Genomic DNA, 21383 nt, shown 5'->3' on the forward strand with positions numbered 1-21383 from the left:
GGGGACACATGTTGATGAAGAAGAGACATGAAGAAGAGGGGACACATGTTGATGAAGAAGAGACATGAAGAAGAGGGGGACACATGTTGATGAAAGAAGAGACATGAGAAGAGGGGACACATGTTGATGAAGAAGAGACATGAAGAAGAGGGCACACATGTTGATGAAGAAGAGACATGAAGAAGAGGAGACACATGCTGATGAAGAAGAGACATGAAGAAGAGGGGACACATGCTGATGAAGAAGAGACATGAGGAAGAGGGGACACATGTTGATGAAGAAGAGACATGAAGAAGAGGGGACACATGTTGATGAAGAAGAGACATGAAGAAGAGGGGACACATGTTGATGAAGAAGAGACATGAAGAAGAGGGGACACATGTTGATGTAGAAGAGACATGAAGAAGAGGGGACACATGTTGATGAAGAAGAGACATGAAGAAGAGGGGACACATGTTGATGTAGAAGAGACATGAAGAAGAGGGGACACATGTTGATGTAGAAGAGACATGAAGAAGAGGGGACACATGTTGATGAAGAAGAGACATGAAGAAGAGGGGACACATGTTGATGAAGAAGAGACATGAAGAAGAGGGGACACATGTTGATGTAGAAGAGAATGAAGAAGAGGGGACACATGTTGATGAAGAAGAGACATGAAGAGAGGGGACACATGTTGATGAAGAAGAACTGAAGACGGAGGGGACACATGTTGATGAAGAAGAGACATGAAGAAGAGGGGACACATGTTGATGAAGAAGAGAATGAAGAAGAGGGGACACATGTTGATGTAAGAAGAGACATGAAGAGAGGGGACACACTGTTGATGTAAAGAGACATGAGATAGAGGGGACACATGTTGATGTAGAAGAGACATGAAGAGAGGGGACACATGGTGATGTAGAAGAGACATGAGAAAGGGGACACATGTTGATGAAAGAAGAGACATGAAGAAGAGGGGACACATTGTTGATGAAGAAGAGACATGAAGAAGAGGAGGACACATGCCTGATGAAGAAGAGACATGAAGAAAGAGGGGGACACATGTTTGATGAGAAGAGACCATGAACGAAGAGGGGACCATGTTGATGAAGAAGAGACATGAAGAAGGAGGGGAACACCATGCTGATTGAAGAGACGAGACATGAGGAGAGTGGGACACATGTGATGAAGACGAGACATGAAGAAGAGGGCACACATGTTTGATGAAGAAGAGACATGAAGAAGAGGAAGGACACATGCTGATGAAAGCAAGTAGACCATGAAGAAGGAGGGGGACACATGCTGGATGAAGGAAGAGACATGAAGGAAGGAGGGACCCATGTTGATGAAGAAGAGACATGAAGAAGAGGGGACACATGTTGGTGATGATAGAAGAGACATGAAGAGAGGAGAGAGGTACACATGTTGATGAAGAAGAGACATGAAGAAGAGGGGACACATGTTGATGATAGAGAGACATGAAGAAGAGGGGACACATGTTGATGAAGAAGAGACATGAAGAAGAGGGGACACATGTTGATGTAGAAGAGACATGAAGAAGAGGGGACACATGTTGATGTAGAAGAGACATGAAGAAGAGGGGACACATGTTGATGAAGAAGAGACATGAAGAAGAGGGGACACATGTTGATGAAGAAGAGACATGAAGAAGAGGGGACACATGTTGATGTAGAAGAGACATGAAGAAGAGGGGACACATGTTGATGAAGAAGAGACATGAAGAAGAGGGGACACATGTTGATGAAGAAGAGACATGAAGAAGAGGGGACACATGTTGATGAAGAAGAGACATGAAGAAGAGGGGACACATGTTGATGTAGAAGAGACATGAAGAAGAGGGGACACATGTTGATGAAGAAGAGACATGAGGAAGAGGGGACACATGTTGATGTAGAAGAGACATGAAGAAGAGGGGACACGTGTTGATGTAGAAGAGACATGAGGAAGAGGGGACACATGTTGATGTAGAAGAGACATGAAGAAGAGGGGACACATGGTGATGTAGAAGAGACATGAAGAAGAGGGGACACATGTTGATGAAGAAGAGACATGAAGAAGAGGGGACACATGTTGATGAAGAAGAGACATGAAGAAGAGGGGACACATGTTGATGTAGAAGAGACATGAAGAAGAGGGGACACATGTTGATGTAGAAGAGACATGAAGAAGAGGGGACACATGTTGATGAAGAAGAGACATGAAGAAGAGGGGACACATGTTGATGTAGAAGAGACATGAAGAAGAGGGGACACATGTTGATGTAGAAGAGACATGAAGAAGAGGGGACACATGTTGATGTAGAAGAGACATTGAAGAAGAGGGGACACATGTTGATGAAGAAGAGACATGAAGAAGAGGGGACACATGTTGATGTAGAAGAGACATGAAGAAGAGGGGACACATGTTGATGTAGAAGAGACATGAAGAAGAGGGGACACATGTTGATGTAGAAGAGACATGAAGAAGAGGGGACACATGTTGATGTAGAAGAGACATGAAGAAGAGGGGACACATGTTGATGTAGAAGAGACATGAAGAAGAGGGGACACATGTTGATGAAGAAGAGACATGAAGAAGAGGGGACACATGTTGATGTAGAAGAGACATGAAGAGGTAGGATGATAGGAGACCTTTAATGTTTAGTGTTAGATCTCCTCCTGGATGGAGCGTCTGTCTCCAGGTGAGCCTACCTGCAGCAGGTGGTAGACGGAGACGTCGGAGGTGGCTCCGCCTCCTCGGGGCCCGGGGGGGAACAGAGCTGATCTCAGTTTGGGGTGAGGGGTCAACGCCATCTTCAGCAGCTGAGCGTCCACCGTCCTCTCCGCCCGGCCCGGAGACGCCACCTGCTCACAGGAAGTGACCACAACAGGTGGACACCATTGGTGGAGGTAATAGGAGGAAACTGGGATTAATACTTTTGTGCTGGTATATTGTTCCTCAGCATATTGGACTGTATGATGGGAATATGTAGGATGACCTTATATATAACCCATCTTCTATTTTACTGTTGTTACCTGTGTTATTTACGTTCTCAGATAGGTGTTTAATTCACTTTTACAAATTCTGATGGGTGGTCAGAGGTCAGAGGTCATGGCTCTCAGGTGAGACGGGGGTTACCTGGTCGATTCCTCCGGGGGAGAACATGAGGGAGGCCAGAGCCAGCAGACTGTGGCCCTCCAGCAGGAGAGAGCTGAGAGAGGCCCCGGAGCCAGGTAACAACACCTGAGAGGAGGAGAGGGAGGCAGAGAACACCAGGCCTGGATCTGAGAGAGAGAGAGAGAGAGAGAGAGAGAGAGAGAGAGAGAGACGAGATGAGAGCCGAGAGATGATCATGGAGCAGGCTGAGACGAGAGTGAGTAGAGACGAGAGGTAGGAGAGACGAAGAGAGAGAGAGAGGGACCGAAGAGAGGGAAGAGAGATGAGAGAGAGTCGAGGAGATGGGAGAGGGAGAGAGGGAGGAGAAGGGAGAGGATGAGAGAGAGGGGGGGGAGAGAGAGAGAGAGAGAGAGGGAGAGAGGGCAGGACACCACACACACACACACACACACACACACACACACCCACACACACACACACACACACCCACACACACACACACACACACCTACACACACAGCAACTCCACACACAACTACCACACACACACACACACACACATCACACCACACACATCCACCACGACTACACACACACACACACACACACACACACACACACACACACACACACACACACATCCCCCACACACACAACCATCACACACACACACCACACAACCACACCCACACACACACACACACACACACACACACACACACACACACACACACACACACACACACACACACACACACACACGGTACCTGAGAGGTCGGTGCTGATCTCCTGGATCTTCACCATCATCTCAAACCAGGGCTCGCTCTCAGACAGGCTCTGATTGGTCAGCAGCGGACAGTTCCTGGGGGTCAACCTGAGGAGAACACAGGTCACGCACAAGAAGACACTGTATGTGTACTTGATTTGCCTAAAAACCAGAGTCATGTGGAGATGCTCATTGCTCAAAGTGAAAGCAAACAGAACCGAGGCCCTCTGATTGTGTCCCTGCTCCCGTCCCGTAGTTTCTCACCTGTGGTGCTGCAGGTAGCTGTAGAGCAGGAAGTGAAGGCTGTGCTTCACGCAGAAAGAGATGAAGAGGCTGTGGAGGTCCAGACCCAGAGGAGAGCGGTACTGAGGGAGGGAGGGGGAACCTGACATCACCCCCCCTCCCTGAGAGAGTCTCCACAGGAGCAGCTGGAGGTCACACAGCTCCTCCTGCACCAACACCCCCCTCCTGAGGACACACACACACACTCAGTTAGAGAGGGAGTTTAAAGAGTCCTCTCCTGCTGAGGTGTATATCAGTATGTAGTGTCTCTACTTTAAAGAGTCCTCTCCTGCTGATGTTCAGGTGTATATCAGTATGTAGTGTCTCTACATTAAAGAGTCCTCTCCTGCTGATGTTCAGGTGTATATCAGTATGTAGTGTCTCTACTTTAAAGAGTCCTCTCCTGCTGATGTTCAGGTGTATATCAGTATGTAGTGTCTCTACTTTAAAGAGTCCTCTCCTGCTGATGTTCAGGTGTATATCAGTATGTAGTGTCTCTACTTTAAAGAGTCCTCTCCTGCTGATGTTCAGGTGTATATCAGTATGTAGTGTCTCTACTTTAAAGAGTCCTCTCCTGCTGATGTTCAGGTGTATATCAGTATGTAGTGTCTCTACTTTAAAGAGTCCTCTCCTGCTGATCTTCAGGTGTATATCAGTATGTAGTGTCTCTACTTTAAAGAGTCCTCTCCTGCTGATGTTCAGGTGTATATCAGTATGTAGTGTCTCTACTTTAAAGAGTCCTCTCCTGCTGATGTTCAGGTGTATATCAGTATGTAGTGTCTCTACTTTAAAGAGTCCTCTCCTGCTGATGTTCAGGTGTATATCAGTATGTAGTGTCTCTACTTTAAAGAGTCCTCTCCTGCTGATGTTCAGGTGTATATCAGTATGTAGTGTCTCTACTTTAAAGAGTCCTCTCCTGCTGATGTTCAGGTGTATATCAGTATGTAGTGTCTCTACTTTAAAGAGTCCTCTCCTGCTGATGTTCAGGTGTATATCAGTATGTAGTGTCTCTACTTTAAAGAGTCCTCTCCTGCTGATGTTCAGGTGTATATCAGTATGTAGTGTCTCTACTTTAAAGAGTCCTCTCCTGCTGATGTTCAGGTGTATATCAGTATGTAGTGTCTCTACTTTAAAGAGTCCTCTCCTGCTGATGTTCAGGTGTATATCAGTATGTAGTGTCTCTACTTTAAAGAGTCCTCTCCTGCTGATGTTCAGGTGTATATCAGTATGTAGTGTCTCTACTTTAAAGAGTCCTCTCCTGCTGATGTTCAGGTGTATATCAGTATGTAGTGCCTCTACTTTAAAGAGTCCTCTCCTGCTGATGTTCAGGTGTATATCAGTATGTAGTTGTCTCTACTTTAAAGAGTCCTCTCCTGCTGATGTTCAGGTGTATATCAGTATGTAGTGCCTCTACTTTAAAGAGTCCTCTCCTGCTGATGTTCAGGTGTATATCAGTATGTAGTGTCTCTACTTTAAAGAGTCCTCTCCTGCTGATGTTCAGGTGTATATCAGTATGTAGTGCCTCTACTTTAAAGAGTACCTGGCCAGTAGGTCGAGGATCTCCTCCCTCAGGAACAAGCTACAGGATGTGTTATTGTTCACCAGTTCTGGGTTCACATCCTCGTTCTGGATCCAGTCGATGATGCGGCGCTGGTCGTGGAGAGACGTCAGGTAACGCCACAACAACGCCGAGTCACAGGAAGTCACCTCTGATGCAGAAAACAAGAAATCTGTTTAACAATCTGTAATTTGATCAATTACATAAATGTAATTCATTAATTAATATTAATTAAATTGAATTGATTTGTGGAATTACATTTGCTGTTGTATTCTTTAATGAATACGTTAAATACAGTCCAGTAAAGCTGTACCTGTGTGAGGCAGTCTGGACAGCAGCACAGCCGTCCTGCAGCTCTGGTCCCAGTTCCTGACCCAGTCCAGCCTGAGGGTCTTCCAGAGGCCCCCTCCCTCTTCCTCCTCACTCCTCTGTAACAGTAGCTCCTGCAGAACCTCCTCCCCAACACCCCCCTCCCTGAGCACCATCTGCACCCCCCTGAGAGGGAGGAGGAGAGAGGAGACAGAGATGTGACCTAGCTATGATTACATGCACACTAAACACATCTGGATGTCATTTCAAGAAGAAGGGTTAGGGGTAGAGCTTCTTGGAAGGAAACAGTAACTGCATGGGGCTTTGATTTGGAAAACTAGTGAGTAATATTTTAGTTCGTTACAGCCTGTTGTTTGTTTGTTTGTTTACACATGGCTTGTCTTGTAACTATGTTGTTTAATGTAAATAAAGGCACCATGTGCAGTATGTGCACCTGTGTGAAGGTGTTTCTGCAGAGCGGGCAGCAGGCAGGGACCCCAGCCTCTCCATCTGCTTCATGAACTCCACGCTCTGCACCTCCTCCTCGGGGAGGAACCTCCGCCCTGACAGCTCCTCCACCTGCACAGGAACCAATCAGGAGCTCTGGTTAACATCTGTCAACCAATCACAGGCCTCAAAGATTCATTAATTAACATCTGTAAAGACCTGAGCCTTGATCACATTTGTAAACAATCAAAGTCCTCAAACATTGTAATTAACTGTTAACCAATCAGAGGCCTCAAACTCTCGTTAACACCTGTGAACCAATCACAGGCCTCAAACTCTCGTTAACCTCATTGATCAATCAAAGGCCTCAAACATTGTTATTAACTGTTAACCAATCACAGGCCATAAAAAAATACCTTGTTAACATCTGACAACCAATCACAGCCTTTAAACTCTCGTTAACATCTGTGAACCAATCAGAAGCCTCAAACTCTCGTTAACATCTGTGAACCAATCAGAAGCCTCAAACTCTCGTTAACATCTGTGAACCAATCAGAAGCCTCAAACTCTCGTTAACATCTTTGAACCAATCTGAAGCCTTACCTCTTTAAATTAAATGTCAACCAATTACAGGCCGTAAAAAATCCTCGATAAAAACTTTGATCAATCAAAGGCCTCAAACATTGTCATTAACCCTCGTTAACATCTGTCAACCAATCAAGGGCCTCAAACTCTTGTTAACCAATCACAGGTCTTACCTCTTTAAATTAACTGTCAGCCAATCACAGGCCTCAAACATTGTAATTATCTGTTAACACCCAATCCTAAAAAGCCAATAGCCTCAAACTCTCGTCAACATCTATCAACTGAGCATAATAAGACATTTGGTTTGAATAAAGGCCGTGTGTTTGAACTCACCACGAAGTCCCGCAGGTCGTAGTCGTCGGTGAAGAGGCAGATACTGCGGAGTTGCTGCTTTACGCTGAAGCCCTGAACGCACCATCAGACAGTTTCAGATTTCACTTTGACTTTATTAAAGTATCCTCTAGAGCAGGGGGGTCAAACTCAATTTCATCACGGGGCACATCAGCATTATGGTTGCACTCAAAGGGTCGGTTGTAACTTTAAGAATATATAAATATATACATATAAAATAATGTATTATATTACATTATTGCCTCTGCAGTGGATTATTATCAGATAGGGTAATAACTTCATACTTAACTACGTCTGAAAGCAGAAGTCTAGGTCTCTTCAGTGCCCATGTCACAAAATGAGATGCATTGTGGGACATGTAGTTTATGGGCAACGCACTTCTGTAAAGCAGCATGTAACCGTATAATAAACGTATTATATTCTTTCAGAGCTCTTGCGGGCCACATAAAATGAGTTTGACAGCCCTGATGTAGATCAGTGTTTCTCAAAGTGTGGTCCGTGAGACTATTGGGAACATTTCACATTTTAAATAAATAAATTATAAGGTCAAAGTGTTTCTGAAATAGTTTAAAAATGACTAGTAAAGGTGGCAACAGACACACGCAGTCAATGAGTGCGTTAACAATGCTAAATAAATGGAACAGTGTAAAATACTACTAGATTTGTTAAGTGGTCCGTGGTATGAAAAAGTTGAAGGAAACACTGATCTACATGTTAGCATTGATCACGCCTGCTTTAAGCATGTTTAGCATGCACATGTTTAGCATGCAGAGGTAGCATGAAAGCAGGGATCTGATAGGCTGCCAGGTCCTCACCATGTTAGTGAGCAGAGTGTTGGCAGTGTGCAGGTCTCTGTGCTGCAGACAGGTGAACACCTCCTGTAGGCCCCGCCTCCTCAGAGCAGACAGACGCTGCTCCTTCAGGCCCCGCCCCCTCAGCACCGCCTGAGCCCGAGGTATCTGATTGGTCAGGATGGAGCGCCGCACCACTTCCTGCAACACACACACACACACACACACACGGTTACTTTCAGAGATAATTGTGACCTGCTTTATCGAAATCAGCAGCTTGTTGTTGTTGCTAGTAGCATCGAGGACGAGGATATTTATTTTACTCGGATGAGGGAAAGTCGGTGAGTGTGTAAGTGTGCTTGAGTGTATGTATTTTACAAGGAAACACACACACCTCCAATCGTAATGTAGTACTCCATTCGCCACTTTATTTGAGAGCAAATGAAAACACACTGTCTCGGGCCCTGCTGTGTTATTATGTATATTATGAAATCCAGTGGCGAGCCGTCAGGGCCCTCTAGGCCCTCTGTGAGGGCCTAAGATATTCAAAAAAATCATATTTAAAAACATTAAAAAAAATATATATCTTTTTTAAATATATCTTTTTTTAATATTATTTGTGTTATATTTTTCATTAGTTTTACCGAAAAAAAATTGATTTAATTGTATTTAAAATAACATTTCCAAATAAATAAATCCTTCGAATCTGCCTGTTCAGTCTCTGTTGAATGTGAAGGGTTACATGAAAGAAGCTCGTCTGGCCCTCTCTGCGATTCACAGAGGGTTGCTATAGTAACTGAACGAGAGAGTAATGTCAAATGACAGTACAATTGACCAATCATATCTTCCCTCTAAATGGGTGGGTTTTATTATCGCGGACTTTATGACAAGTTCCGCCCGCTGTGAAACTGTTCTTGTTTCCATAGCAACAACAACTTCCTGTCAACAGCGTGAACTCGCCTTCAAAATAAAAGCATGCCAAATTATACTTAAGACATACAACTGCAACGAAAGTAACAAACACAATGCAATATCATTTTCAATGTCAAAGAACACAAATTGGGTTCACAGGTGTTGTTTTGTGTGGTAGAGGGTCGCTGTCATTGATGCGTTTTGCACCCTGGGCCGTTGTTTTGATATTCCGCTGAAGTATACGCTGCGACGTAATAACTATTTTTTTTTCTTTTTTTCAAGGGAAGGGGTGGGGGTCAGAGGGCCTAGGTATAAAGCTCACGGCTCGCCACTGATGAAATACTTTTTTAGAATCAACCAAAACCCCAAAATAATCCACGATTATCTCAGAATGCTCCGTCGCTCGTTCATCACCATTTTCTCGCTCAATAAAAACATGAAAACAAAGTGTCAGTGTTTGATGAGCAGCAGTCACCTCCGTCTGCAGTTTCTCCCACTCGTCCTCCTCTTCCTCCCTCTCCTCCTCTTCCTCCTGCAGGGGGGCAGCCTCAGCAGAGTTTGTGCTGCAGGTGTCGCCCCCTACAGGCCAGGGGAACCTCTTCATGTATCTCCTGAGCTCCGTGACGTAGCGATCCAGAACCTCCACCTGCACGCTCAGATCCTCGTCTGCAGACACAGAACAACAGCTCTTCAATTCCTGTCCATTTGACTTTGCTTCTAATGTGAGAATAATCAATACATCAACTGTCACTATGTGTTTTATTGGGTCATTTGTCTGGCCATATAATAGGTTATGAAAGAATGTTATTTGGTTACGCCACTAGAGGGCGACAGAAGATGTGAATGGAGCAGCAAGCGCTAAGAGGCGTGGCCAAAGGGGCCAATAGAACCTGGCCCCTACCCGGCAACCAATGGGAGAAGACTTTAGACTTCTACAGACATGATCAAATGTGATGTAAACAAGAGATCGAGGCTTCTTCCTGGGAATCTGAGAGACAGATAACTACATTGTGTGGGCTGTGGATCAATGAAAGAGGAGAAGACCTCGGCCGAGTACTTTTGCAGACTTATCGTATCATCTTATTAATAAACGCTGTTAATTTCACGAGAAGCTTCCTGGATTCTTTTCAGCTACTCCTACCTCAAATTATAGAAACGCAACACTAGCCTAACTACTTCAAATCTTTCCATAAGTATAAAATGATACGTGTGTATTTGTGTGTGTGTGTGTGTGTGTGTGTGTGTGTGTGTGTGTGTGTGTGTGTGTGTGTGTGTGTGTGTGTGTGTCTCACGCTGTGTGTTGGTCAGCACTGAGCGGATCTGTCTGTTGATGAAGCTCAGCGTGATGTTCAGCAGCTGCTCGGAAAACTGACGACTCTGAGCCTCGCTGTTCGACTCTCTGACCGCCGAGCAGAGCAGATCCAACGCCGAGCACAGCTCCTGGAAACCTACACACACGCACACACACACACACACACACACACGCACACACGCACACACACACACGCCAAGAAATTAGTCAGCTCTTTACCTATTTCTGTCCCCTGGTCTGAAAGTCAATGGTTTTCTGAATGTGTTTTTGGTTGTTATCCTGAAATAAGGTCTGTGGTTAACACAAGCTGGAGAGATTTTAACGTTTTGTTCTACGACATAAAATACGTCAGCTAATACCCCACTGGTGGATTTAAAAACAGAGGTTGCTAATAAGAGTCTAAATGAGACGACTAAACGTCACCAACGGCCAACATTAGCCGCCTTTAGCTTAGCGGTGGTGACGTGAAGTCATGTGACCGTGCTGTAGTTCCTTTATAGCCCAACATTAGCCACCTTTAGCTTAGCGGTGGTGACGTGAAGTCATGTGACCGTGCTGTAGTTCCTTTATAGCCCAACATTAGCCGCCTTTAGCTTAGCGGTGGTCACGTGAAGTCATGTGACCGTGCTGTAGTTCCTTTCTAGCCCAACATTAGCCACCTTTAGCTTAGCGGTGGTGACGTGAAGTCATGTGACCGTGCTGTAGTTCCTTTATAGCCCAACATTAGCCACCTTTAGCTTAGCGGTGGTCACGTGAAGTCATGTGACCGTGCTGTAGTTCCTTCATAGCCCAACATTAGCCACCTTTAGCTTAGCGGTGGTGACGTGAAGTCATGTGACCGTGCTGTAGTTCCTTTATAGCCCAACATTAGCCTCCTTTAGCTTAGCGGTGGTGACGTGAAGTCATGTGACCGTGCTGTAGTTCGTTTATAGCCCAACATTAGCCACTTTTAGCTTAGCGGTGGTGACGTGAAGTCATGTGACCGTGCTGTAGTTCCTTTATAGCCCAACATTAGCCACTTTTAGCTTAGCGGTGGTGACGTGAAGTCATGTGACCGTGCTGTAGTTCCTTTATAGCCCAACATTAGCCTCCTTTAGCTTAGCGGTGGTGACGTGAAGTCATGTGACCGTGCTGTAGTTCGTTTATAGCCCAACATTAGCCACCTTTAGCTTAGCGGTGGTGACGTGAAGTCATGTGACCGTGCTGTAGTTCCTTTATAGCCCAACATTAGCCACTTTTAGCTTAACGGTGGTGACGTGAAGTCATGTGACCGTGCTGTAGTTCGTTTATAGCCCAACATTAGCCACCTTTAGCTTAGCGGTGGTGACGTGAAGTCATGTGACCATGCTGTTCCTTTATGAGTGTGTGAGGTGTGTGTGCGTACTGTGTGTGAGGCTCTGTGGGGGGGGTTGATCGTTCTGGGGGTTCAGGATGTTCTCTTTGCTTTTCAGGTAGAAATCCACCGTGTCCAGCTGACGGTTCTTCAGGCCCGCCTGCAGAACAACAACAACAACAACAGCACAGCTTTAAAACAAACTGCATCTTATAGTTTATAACATTAAGAGAGTTTCCTCTCGTGTGTTTGTTGCGTCTCCCCACCTGCAGGGAGTGGATGGGGATGGAACAGCGCCCCCAGCTGTTCAGGTGACAAACTGCGTCCACCGTGGCTGCGCTGCCGAACAACATCAGCCTGCTGAGCAAGTCCTCCTGAGACACCGAGAACAAGACCTGAAACACACCAGAGTCTGCGGGGAGAAGAGAGGTTGCTGAGTCGTGTTTTTATATATAGGAGTTATTTTTGTTTACCTTATTATTTGCCCTTTTGTTTGTTTGTTTGTTTGTTTGTTCATTCACCATGTAAAGCGGTCTTGGGTCCCTTGAAAGGGTTCAGAGCTGCTGACTCACCCTTCAGCAGCAGGCGGTGCTGCCTCTCTCCACATCGCTGCACCGGAGCCGCCTCCCCCTCCGCTCGGTGTTGCGTCACATTCCCGGACTCCATTTCCCACAATGCAACTGTGGTCTCCGCGTTGCCGGGGGAGACGAAGGTCAGCTGGGCGGAGAACTCGGTGACGGTGAGCAGCGACGGAGCCGAGGATTCGGGGACGGAGAAGGAGACGGTCGCCCCGCCGAGAGGCACCCTGCTGTGGGAGGAGGAGGACTGGGAGTACAGGTGGGGGAGGGAGGAGGACCAGGGGGAGGGAGAGGAGGAGGAGGGAGAGGAGGGAGAGGAGGGAGGAGGCTGGGCTCTGCTGTACATGGAAGACAGACGAGCTTCCCAGGAGCTAAAGGGAGACGATAGAGAGGATTCAAGGTGAATTAAAAGTACCGAGTACATTTTACAAAAATCAATCACCCGTGCGCTATCCTGAAACAGCTGTAAAGTCTATGGCTGCAAATTGACCATTATGTTTGTTAAATATACATATATTAGTTTTCTTGAATAATTAAGTCTACAAGATGTCCAGAAAATAAGTTTAAAAAGCCCCAACAATATCCAAACCCCGTTCGACATCTTCAAAAATGTTCCAGAAAACATTCCTTAACCCAAAAATACTGGCTCTGTTGTGTGATTGGTCAACGGGTTAGAGATGTCCCGCCCCTTAGCCTATCATGTACAATGTGTTGGAGCGCTAGCCAATAGGAGCGCGAGAGTTCTGTAGTGATGTCGCTATGTTCCGAAAGTAAACAAAGGAGTCCAATGGAGGCGTTTGCAGACCTTTAGTGTGTGTGTGTGTGTGTGTGTGTGTGTGTGTGTGTGTGTGTGTGTGTGTGTGTGTGTGTGTGTGTGTGTGTGTGTGTGTGTGTGTGTGTGTGTGTGTGTGTGTGTGTGTGTGTACCGGTCGGTGCTGAAGGTGGATCCGAGGGAAGAGAGGCTGCAGCTGGAGCTCCACAGGGAGTCCTGGTCCACCTGCATCAGGGGCCTCAGAGGGGGTCGGGAGGGGGGGGGTGGCACACAGCAGGTGGTCCGGGAACAGACTGCAACACAGAGGTTTGGTTCAGTGATCACCTATTTTATACCAGCGTCAATTCAGACTGAAACACATTCACTTATGGGGATATTTATAAGAGATGTGTCGCCCCTTAGCCTCACGTACACTGTGTTGGAGCGTTGTCCAATAGAAGTGCAAGTGTTACATAGGAATTCAAATTGAAAAACTAAGCGCGGAGCTAGCACTGGAACTGGTTTGGTGGCAAATGAGCATTACTATCTATGCTCCATATGTCTGGCAAAAACTCATTCAATATTTCCCGTTTCTCTTCGCTGCGGGGTTACCTGGGTTACCTGAAGCTGCTTCTTCACACATGCTCTCTCCAGTACAGGTTAGCTCTGAGTGTTAGCATGCTAATGTAAACAAAGACCATATAACTCCCAGAACACGTCTCATTGTTTCCGACAGCAACGTTTCTGATTGGCCCGTGGGTGTAAAGCCCGCCCACATTTTAGTGATGTGGTCATGAATCTGGATCAGCTCCGTTGTTCCCCCGTTTCTAGAGATGTGGGTACGGAGGAAAATACAGAGGGTTTGATTTCCTGACACTTTGCGAGTCTCCTGACACACCGGGGACACACCGGGGACACACCGGGGACACACCGGGGACACACCGGCGACACACCGGGGACACACCGGGGACACACCGGGGACACACCGGGGACACACCGGGGACACACCGGGGACACACCGGCGACACACCGGGGACACACCGGGGACACACCGGGGACACACCGGGGACACACCGGGGACACACCGGGGACACACCTTTATTACATTACATTTAGCCAACTCACAATAAGTGCATTCGACTTGATGTAGAACAGACATCCCAAAGTGCTTTTAGCATGATAGGAGACCTTTAAAAACTTCCCATTTCTCCCCCGGCGGGGTTACCCGAGAGTCCTATCTTATCTTATCTCTTAAACTCATCAAATACTTCCCGTTTCTCCCGTGTTACCTGAAGTAGTGTTCCAGGGGCACGGCGGCGGCGCTGTGGCTCTCAGTGACGGCCACAGCTGTGCTCAGATCAGCCGACAGCTGCAGGAGGCAGAAGGAGGAAGAGGAGGAGACGCAGGAGGAGGACGAGGAGGAGAGCAGCTCCTCTTCTGGCTGAGCAGCAGACAGGTAGAGAGGGAGGTTGATGGAGGCCAGCAGGCGGCCATCACTGAGGCTACACACAGCTGGGGTCAGAGGTTAAAGAACACACTGATCTTATAGCTGGGGTCAGAGGTTAGAGAACACACTGATCTCAAATCAGAGATCACCAGGTGAGATCTGTCCACTGAGTGAGTTAGTGAGTTATCTAGTAATTGTGTTATTGAATGAGATAGTTCATAGAGGTACCGTATTGACCCCTCTTTTTCAAGACTCACTTTTTGGAAAAATACCTTTAAGACTCGTTTGGCGCCATCTGTTGGTGTGACTGTGTAATTACATCAACAAGTCTAGACCCAGAATAGAAGACGACCGCTCTTTTTCAGATTTCTTTCTAGGAAAAAAAACTCGTCTTATATTCGGGTCAATACGGTAGTCACCCAACTACTCAACGTTATTTGTTTAGTTTTATAAAAACCGGGTTATACCTAATTCAATACTTTAAAGGATGATTTGATGTCCTAAGAGGATGGAAGTGTCTACAGAACAGTAATATCTGATATGAACTTGATTCTAACCACATTAGTTTCAGACTGAGAGGATACAGATGAGTCCGGAGGAGCTGAGGCTGAACAGAGTCTCTCTGACCACACATACACAGCGGTGCACAGAAGAGTGTGTGTGGCCGTCAGGAGAGTGTGTGTTGCTGTCAGGAGAGTGTATGTGGCCGTCAGGAGAGTGTGTGTCTTTGTCAGGAGAGTGTATGTGGCCATCAGGAGAGTGTGTGTTGCTGTTAGGAGAGAGGGTGCTGCTGTCAGGAGAGTGTGTGTTGCTGTCAGCAGAGTGTGTGTGTCTGTCATCAGTGTGTGTGTTGCTGTCAGCAGAGTGTGTGTTGCTGTCAGGAGAGTGTGTGTTGCTGTCAGGAGAGTGTGTGTTGCTGTCAGGAGAGTGTGTGTTGCTGTCAGGAGAGTGTGTGTTGCTGTCAGCAGAGTATGTGTGTCCGTCAGTAGTATGTGTGTTGCTGTCAGGAGAGTGTGTGTGTCTGTCATCAGTGTGTGTGTTGCTGTCAGCAGAGTGTGTGTGTCTGTCATCAGTGTGTGTGTGTATTCTGCAGCAGGAGATGGTCTGCGGCTGCTCGTCCGTCTGCAGCCACTGCAGCTGCAGCAGCCAATCAGAGTTGAGCAGCAGGCAGCCGCGGCCGGCTGAGAAACACAACACCTGGAGAGACTGCAGCTCACACACACCTGAAAACACACATTATTATATTCATACATTAAGGAGAGACATACAGAAACATTGTTTTCATGACATGATGAATGCAGGACTTTTAGTGTAACAGAGTATTCCTACACACTGGTACTTCTACTTTTACTCAAGTACAAGATCTGAGTACTTCTACTTTTACTAAAGTACAGATGTGAGTACTTCTACTTTTACTCAAGAACAAGATCTGAGTACTTCTACTTTTACTCAAGAACAAGATCTGAGTACTTCTACTTTTACTAAAGTACAGATGTGAGTACTTCTACTTTTACTCAAGAACAAGATCTGAGTACTTCTACTTTTACTCAAGAACAAGATCTGAGTACTTCTACTTTTACTCAAGTACAAGATCTGAGTACTTCTACTTTTACTCAAGAACAAGATCTGAGTACTTCTACTTTTACTCAAGAACAAGATCTGAGTACTTCTACTTTTACTCAAGAACAAGATCTGAGTACTTCTACTTTTACTAAAGTACAGATGTAAGTACTTCTACTTTTACTAAAGTACAAGATCTGAGTACTTCTACTTTTACTCAAGTACAAGATCTGAGTACTTCTACTTTTACTCAAGAACAAGATCTGAGTACTTCTACTTTTACTAAAGTACAGATGTGAGTACTTCTCTTAAAGTACAGATGTGAGTACTCACCGGGGTCTTGCTCTCTCAGGGTCTTCAGCAGGCGCTCAGCAGGAACTTCAGATCTGATGGAGATCTTTGAGGGTCTTTCTGCTTCCAGAAGCTTCAGATCAAACTGAGAGCTGACAGACAGCAGCCGCCCCCCCCCCTCCTCCTCCCAGCAGAAACTAGGAGAAAAAGTTGTTTTTCAGAACATTTATAACAAGTTATCCTGATGCAAAGTGCTGGAGACATGTCCCCAGAGTCCCCAGTGTCCCCAGAGTCCCCAGAGTTCCCAGTGTCCCCAGTGTCCCCAGAGTCCCCAGAGTCCCCAGAGTCCCCAGTGTCCCCAGAGTTCCCAGAGTCCCCAGTGTCCCCAGTGTCCCCAGTATACATGTTTGTTTTTTTAGTGACAAAATGGTGATTTGTTTGTGTATAAAGTATCATTATTCCAGACGACGTATCATTAAGGATTGAATTGGTGTTATATACTAATACCCAAGCTTAAGAGCTTGCCTGTGGAAGTTGTCCACATTGATAGGATTTTGTCCACTGAAATGTCACATTTTGACAAATTCAATAGCACAAATAGACTAAAACATATCTAGGGAAAGCATTCCATATACTGTGGTGACTCTTGAAGTGAAAACGTCCATTACATCTTAACAGTATTATTCAAAAATATTAAAGATCACATTGTTCTCTAACGCTTCTACTCTGTGGGACGAATAAAGGTATTCTGATTTATTCTGAAATAGATAACTTTTTTTTCGTCACAATAACAACACGGTGTGTATTTCTGAACCAGGACTCACTCCGTGTATCTCCCGCTCGCCTCTGCCGGGGGAGCCTCTCTGTCGGCCGGGTCCAGGACCTCCAGGAGGCCCCGGTCCCTCAGACAGCCGAGGAGCAGCGACCCTCCGGGGGCCAGGTCCGCCCTCCGGAGCTCCGACACCCGGACACAGTGAGGGTTCTCCGGGATCACACACACCTCCGTGGAGCCGCTCTCCTCCATCATCATCATCATCATCCGCAGAAACACACCGATGTTAGGGAGACATCTGTGGTGGGGACAGACAGTCAGGAAGGAAGGAGCCTCAAACTGAGATTAAAGGACAAGAAGAAACAATGTGGCAGTTCCTCCTGTCAAAACAGCAGCTGGGTCACATGATATGTCCCAGGTCAGCTGACTGGATCCGACCAATAGGAACAGGTTAGAAAAATACAAGGCTGCTAAATCGAGAGACGATAGGCTTGTTTGAGATGAGCTGCGGCTCGCCTCGAAAGTAGACGAGAATAGCCGATTGCAGCCGAGGGAGGTCTCAAAAAACTCGCCTGAAGTCGGACAGCTCGGAGTCGGCTTCTTCTTCTTCTTCTCTCGGTTCTTGGCGGATTGCAAACAACTTTAAGGTGCATACCGCCACCTACTGTACAAGAGTGTGTATCAACATATCATCCTATCACCACAAGACTCTGTTACAAACTGTATATCTGTAGACTTGGTATGTCTTAAATGTCCGGTTAGGATGTATTAGAACGAAATCTAAAATGAAAATTGTAAATAAGCCATCTGTATGTCAAATATGTCTTATATGTCTTAAATGATATGATGAATTGGAAATGGGGGACCCTGATGTAAACAAGACGAAAGTCTTTCTCTGGTCTGCATCCCCTTAACAATTGTATGTTTTGAGCTGTACTGTACTGTACCCAATATACAAGCTGTTAATAAACTTTTCAATCAATCAATCAATCACTTGTGGAATTATACCGTGTATTTACATTGTTTTAAATTCTTCCAATCAATCCTGTTTCACTCAAATACTTAAGAATGGCCTTCCTGGTAGCTCTTACCCCCTCACCTTCTGTTCCCAGTGTCCCCATCAGGCTCCACTCCCTTCCTGGTAGCTCTTACCCCCTCACCTTCTGTTCCCAGTGTCCCCATCAGGCTCCACTCCCTTCCTGCCTCTCTGACCCTGTCTCTTAGTTGTTCCCTCTCTGTTTTCTACATGTTGCAGTGTAATACGATGTGTTCCACATTTTCTTTCACTCCACACCCCCTGCATTCTTCAACTTCGCTTTTTACCATTATAAACATCGTGCCATTTAATCCTGTATGATCCAGTCTGACTAGTGATGATGATCTCCTCCCGTCTGTTCCTTTCTGTGTTATTGTTGACTATATGCTTTCCAAAGCAGATAATGAGTCTGTGCATATCACCACCCTATCAGGTCTGTGCATATCACCACCCTATCAGGTCTGTGCATATCACCACCCTATCAGGTCTGACCTCTTCAACCCACTGTAGCCCAATCATTGCTGCTAGTATTTCTGCTGTATAAACTGATAAGTTATGTGACACTCGTTTTGAGATTGATATTTTGAATTCTGGGATATACACGCCTATCCCCATGCATTCTTGCTTCTTAGATCCATCTGTATACATTTTGAGGTAATTAATACTTTTCGTTCAGGTACATACTCGTTTTAATTCCCACTTCATTTATTTGCCACTCTTTTTTCCTTTCTATGAAACTCATATCTATTTTAGCTTCTGGGGAAAGCCATGGGGGAACACGGCTAAATGGGCTTGCTTTGGCAAACGTTATGGTCTCCACTCCACATGCCCTCGTTCTCTCCTTACTCGTCCAGCCGAACCCACACCGCTGGAACTTTGTATATTCCCAGCAGTCCTGTAGTATTCTGTTTGTGATATGTTCCTCTCCACTTCCTTGTAGTCTGACCCAGTAGGCCTATGACAGAGCAAGTTTCTCTCTTCTGATCTCCAGAGGTGTCTCTCCTCTCGGAGTCGGCTTGACTCGGTTTGCATTTATAAAGAATGCACAAATGTGTTTAATCGTTAATGTCAGATATGTACTAAGTGAATACATTTGTTCCTGCTCAAGATTAGATTCAACTTTATTGTTATTGCACAGATTACAGGTACTGAGACAACGAAATGCAGTTTAGCTTCTAACCAGGAGTGCAACAAGCAGTAAAGTGAAAAGTAATGTACACAATCTACAGAATAAAATATAGAATGAATTGAATGATGAATAAACAGTGAGGGGTATGAATACACTAGATATACACAGCAGCCTGTGAGCAGTATGAACAGTGTGTATGAATACACTAGATATACACAGCAGCCTGTGAGTAGTATGAACAGTGTGAACAGTGTGTATGAATACACTAGATATACACAGCAGCCTGTGAGCAGTATGAACAGTGTGTATGAATACACTAGATACACACAGCAGCCTGTGAGCAGTATGAACAGTGTGTATGAATACACTAGATACACAGTAGCCTATGAACAGTGTGAACAGTGTGTATGAATACACTAGATATACACAGCAGCCTATGAGCAGTATGAACAGTGTGTATGAATATGCTAAGATATATAAAGTATGAAAAAGGTAAGCAGTGCAAGTATAGTATAACATATAGATATTAATTTCATGATGATAAACATTGTGGAACAATGATGAATAATGTGAATGGAAGTGACGACGTAAAACTGACACAAAACAACAACAAACGTTTGCGGAGCCAATGGAGAGTTTCATCAGCAGCACGGGGTAAAACCCACCAATGAGCGCTCAGCTCCAGATACCTGCGAGTCGTTTCCCATCAAGCATTTCACTTCTGCAGCTCATGGAGAGAAACTGCTCCGCCTCGCTCTCAAGGCTGCCGGCGTCTTTGTCCCGCGAGATTTCAACGTCTCATGCAGTCGAGCCTCCAGAGCAAGTCGGACAAAATGACTAACCATCATGCAACGCACGAGCAAGACGGCGGTCGCAATTGCGCAGGTCTGCGTCGGTCTCGCTCATCTCAAACGAGCCTACTATTTCAAGCATACTACGTTATCGAGTCCCGCCGAAGGACTGTTCCAATGTCCAGCATACTTGGAATTCTACCGAGGCCGGCGTACTTCGTAGCGAGAAATTTCGAGGCTGCACATGTGTAGACTCCGCGGTCTTAAAATCCCCATAATGCTTTGCGCACGGACCAATTTCCAAATCTTTGGCGGAAATCGAGCTCCATTTAAGGCGGGGCCTATGACGCACACCTGCACACCTGTTAGCCTGTTCTACAATTCTTCGTTTTCCGAGGCTAGGAAGGATTCTTGCCTCGCTTCTGAAGCAACTGACTCGGAAGACATGTGCTACCAAGCAAGCGTCCTCGACATTGAGAAACACCCGCAGTGTGGCAGTTCCTCCTGTCAAAACAGCAGCTGGGTCACATGATCTTCCCAGGTCAGCTGACTGGATCCTTCGTCTTTGTTTGTTTTTATAATTTTATTGTATAGAGAGGCGAAGCCCCTCCCTTTCCGGGGGAGCTCCATGGGACCTTATTTCGGAAAAAGTATGTATTGAAGTCAATGGAGAGAGAAAGATTATCTTTCGATCCCGTTTGAATTGTGCCACGAATTACACATATGATGTTTGTCAATTTATAAGATAATTTTGCAAGTCAAAACATTTAAAATGTGTCGTAAAACTGTGAAGTAACACTTTTTTTGTGTGAACCGCTCAATGAACTACATCTCCCGTCTCGCACCACACACCCAGACGGCCGTCACGTTGGCACATTTCACTCCTTTCTTTCAGAATGAGGCGAAAAGTATTAAAAGAGGTGAAAATCACTCCAAGTCTGGGCATGTTGAGAGCTGTGCATACACACAAGGGGAGTTAGTCGGTTCCTAAGAGCCAGCATGCGGGACCGGGATTCTGGGATTTGTAGTCTTTCTAGTTGCGTATTTGTCATAGTCTTACAGTATATTTCAACAGTTTTAAGACAAACCGTGACTTTTTTGACATGGAAATTATTGTTTAAGATTGACAAACATCATATGTGTAATTCATGGCACAATTCAAACGGGATCGAAAGATAAGTTTTCTCTCTCCATTGACATCAATACATAATCATGGACCAGAAGTAGATGGGCGTGACTTTGCCTCTCTATTACAGATTATTATGCATTATATTATTATTTAT

At 45.6% G+C, this 21383-nt stretch overlaps 1 protein-coding gene across 1 annotated transcript in view; it reads right to left on the bottom strand.

Annotated features, from left to right (window-relative positions):
- LOC117479881 (spatacsin-like) overlaps positions 1 to 17549 on the bottom strand; it is a 53379-nt gene extending 35830 nt beyond the window's left edge. Inside the window, 20 exon segments of the mRNA XM_034126989.1 lie at positions 2694 to 2846; positions 3121 to 3266; positions 3867 to 3973; positions 4130 to 4333; positions 5688 to 5856; positions 6019 to 6200; positions 6469 to 6593; positions 7380 to 7451; positions 8213 to 8389; positions 9576 to 9766; positions 10393 to 10548; positions 11797 to 11905; positions 12012 to 12157; positions 12318 to 12694; positions 13250 to 13347; positions 13349 to 13388; positions 14364 to 14586; positions 15106 to 15744; positions 16415 to 16569; positions 17197 to 17549. Coding sequence (XP_033982880.1) covers positions 2694 to 2846; positions 3121 to 3266; positions 3867 to 3973; positions 4130 to 4333; positions 5688 to 5856; positions 6019 to 6200; positions 6469 to 6593; positions 7380 to 7451; positions 8213 to 8389; positions 9576 to 9766; positions 10393 to 10548; positions 11797 to 11905; positions 12012 to 12157; positions 12318 to 12694; positions 13250 to 13347; positions 13349 to 13388; positions 14364 to 14586; positions 15106 to 15744; positions 16415 to 16569; positions 17197 to 17411 — 3684 coding nt within the window. The 5' untranslated portion in view covers positions 17412 to 17549.
- Positions 17550 to 21383: the final 3834 nt, after the last annotated feature.

This window comes from Trematomus bernacchii, unplaced genomic scaffold (genome assembly GCF_902827165.1).
Source record: "Trematomus bernacchii unplaced genomic scaffold, fTreBer1.1, whole genome shotgun sequence".
In the NCBI taxonomy this organism is placed as follows: domain Eukaryota; kingdom Metazoa; phylum Chordata; class Actinopteri; order Perciformes; family Nototheniidae; genus Trematomus; species Trematomus bernacchii.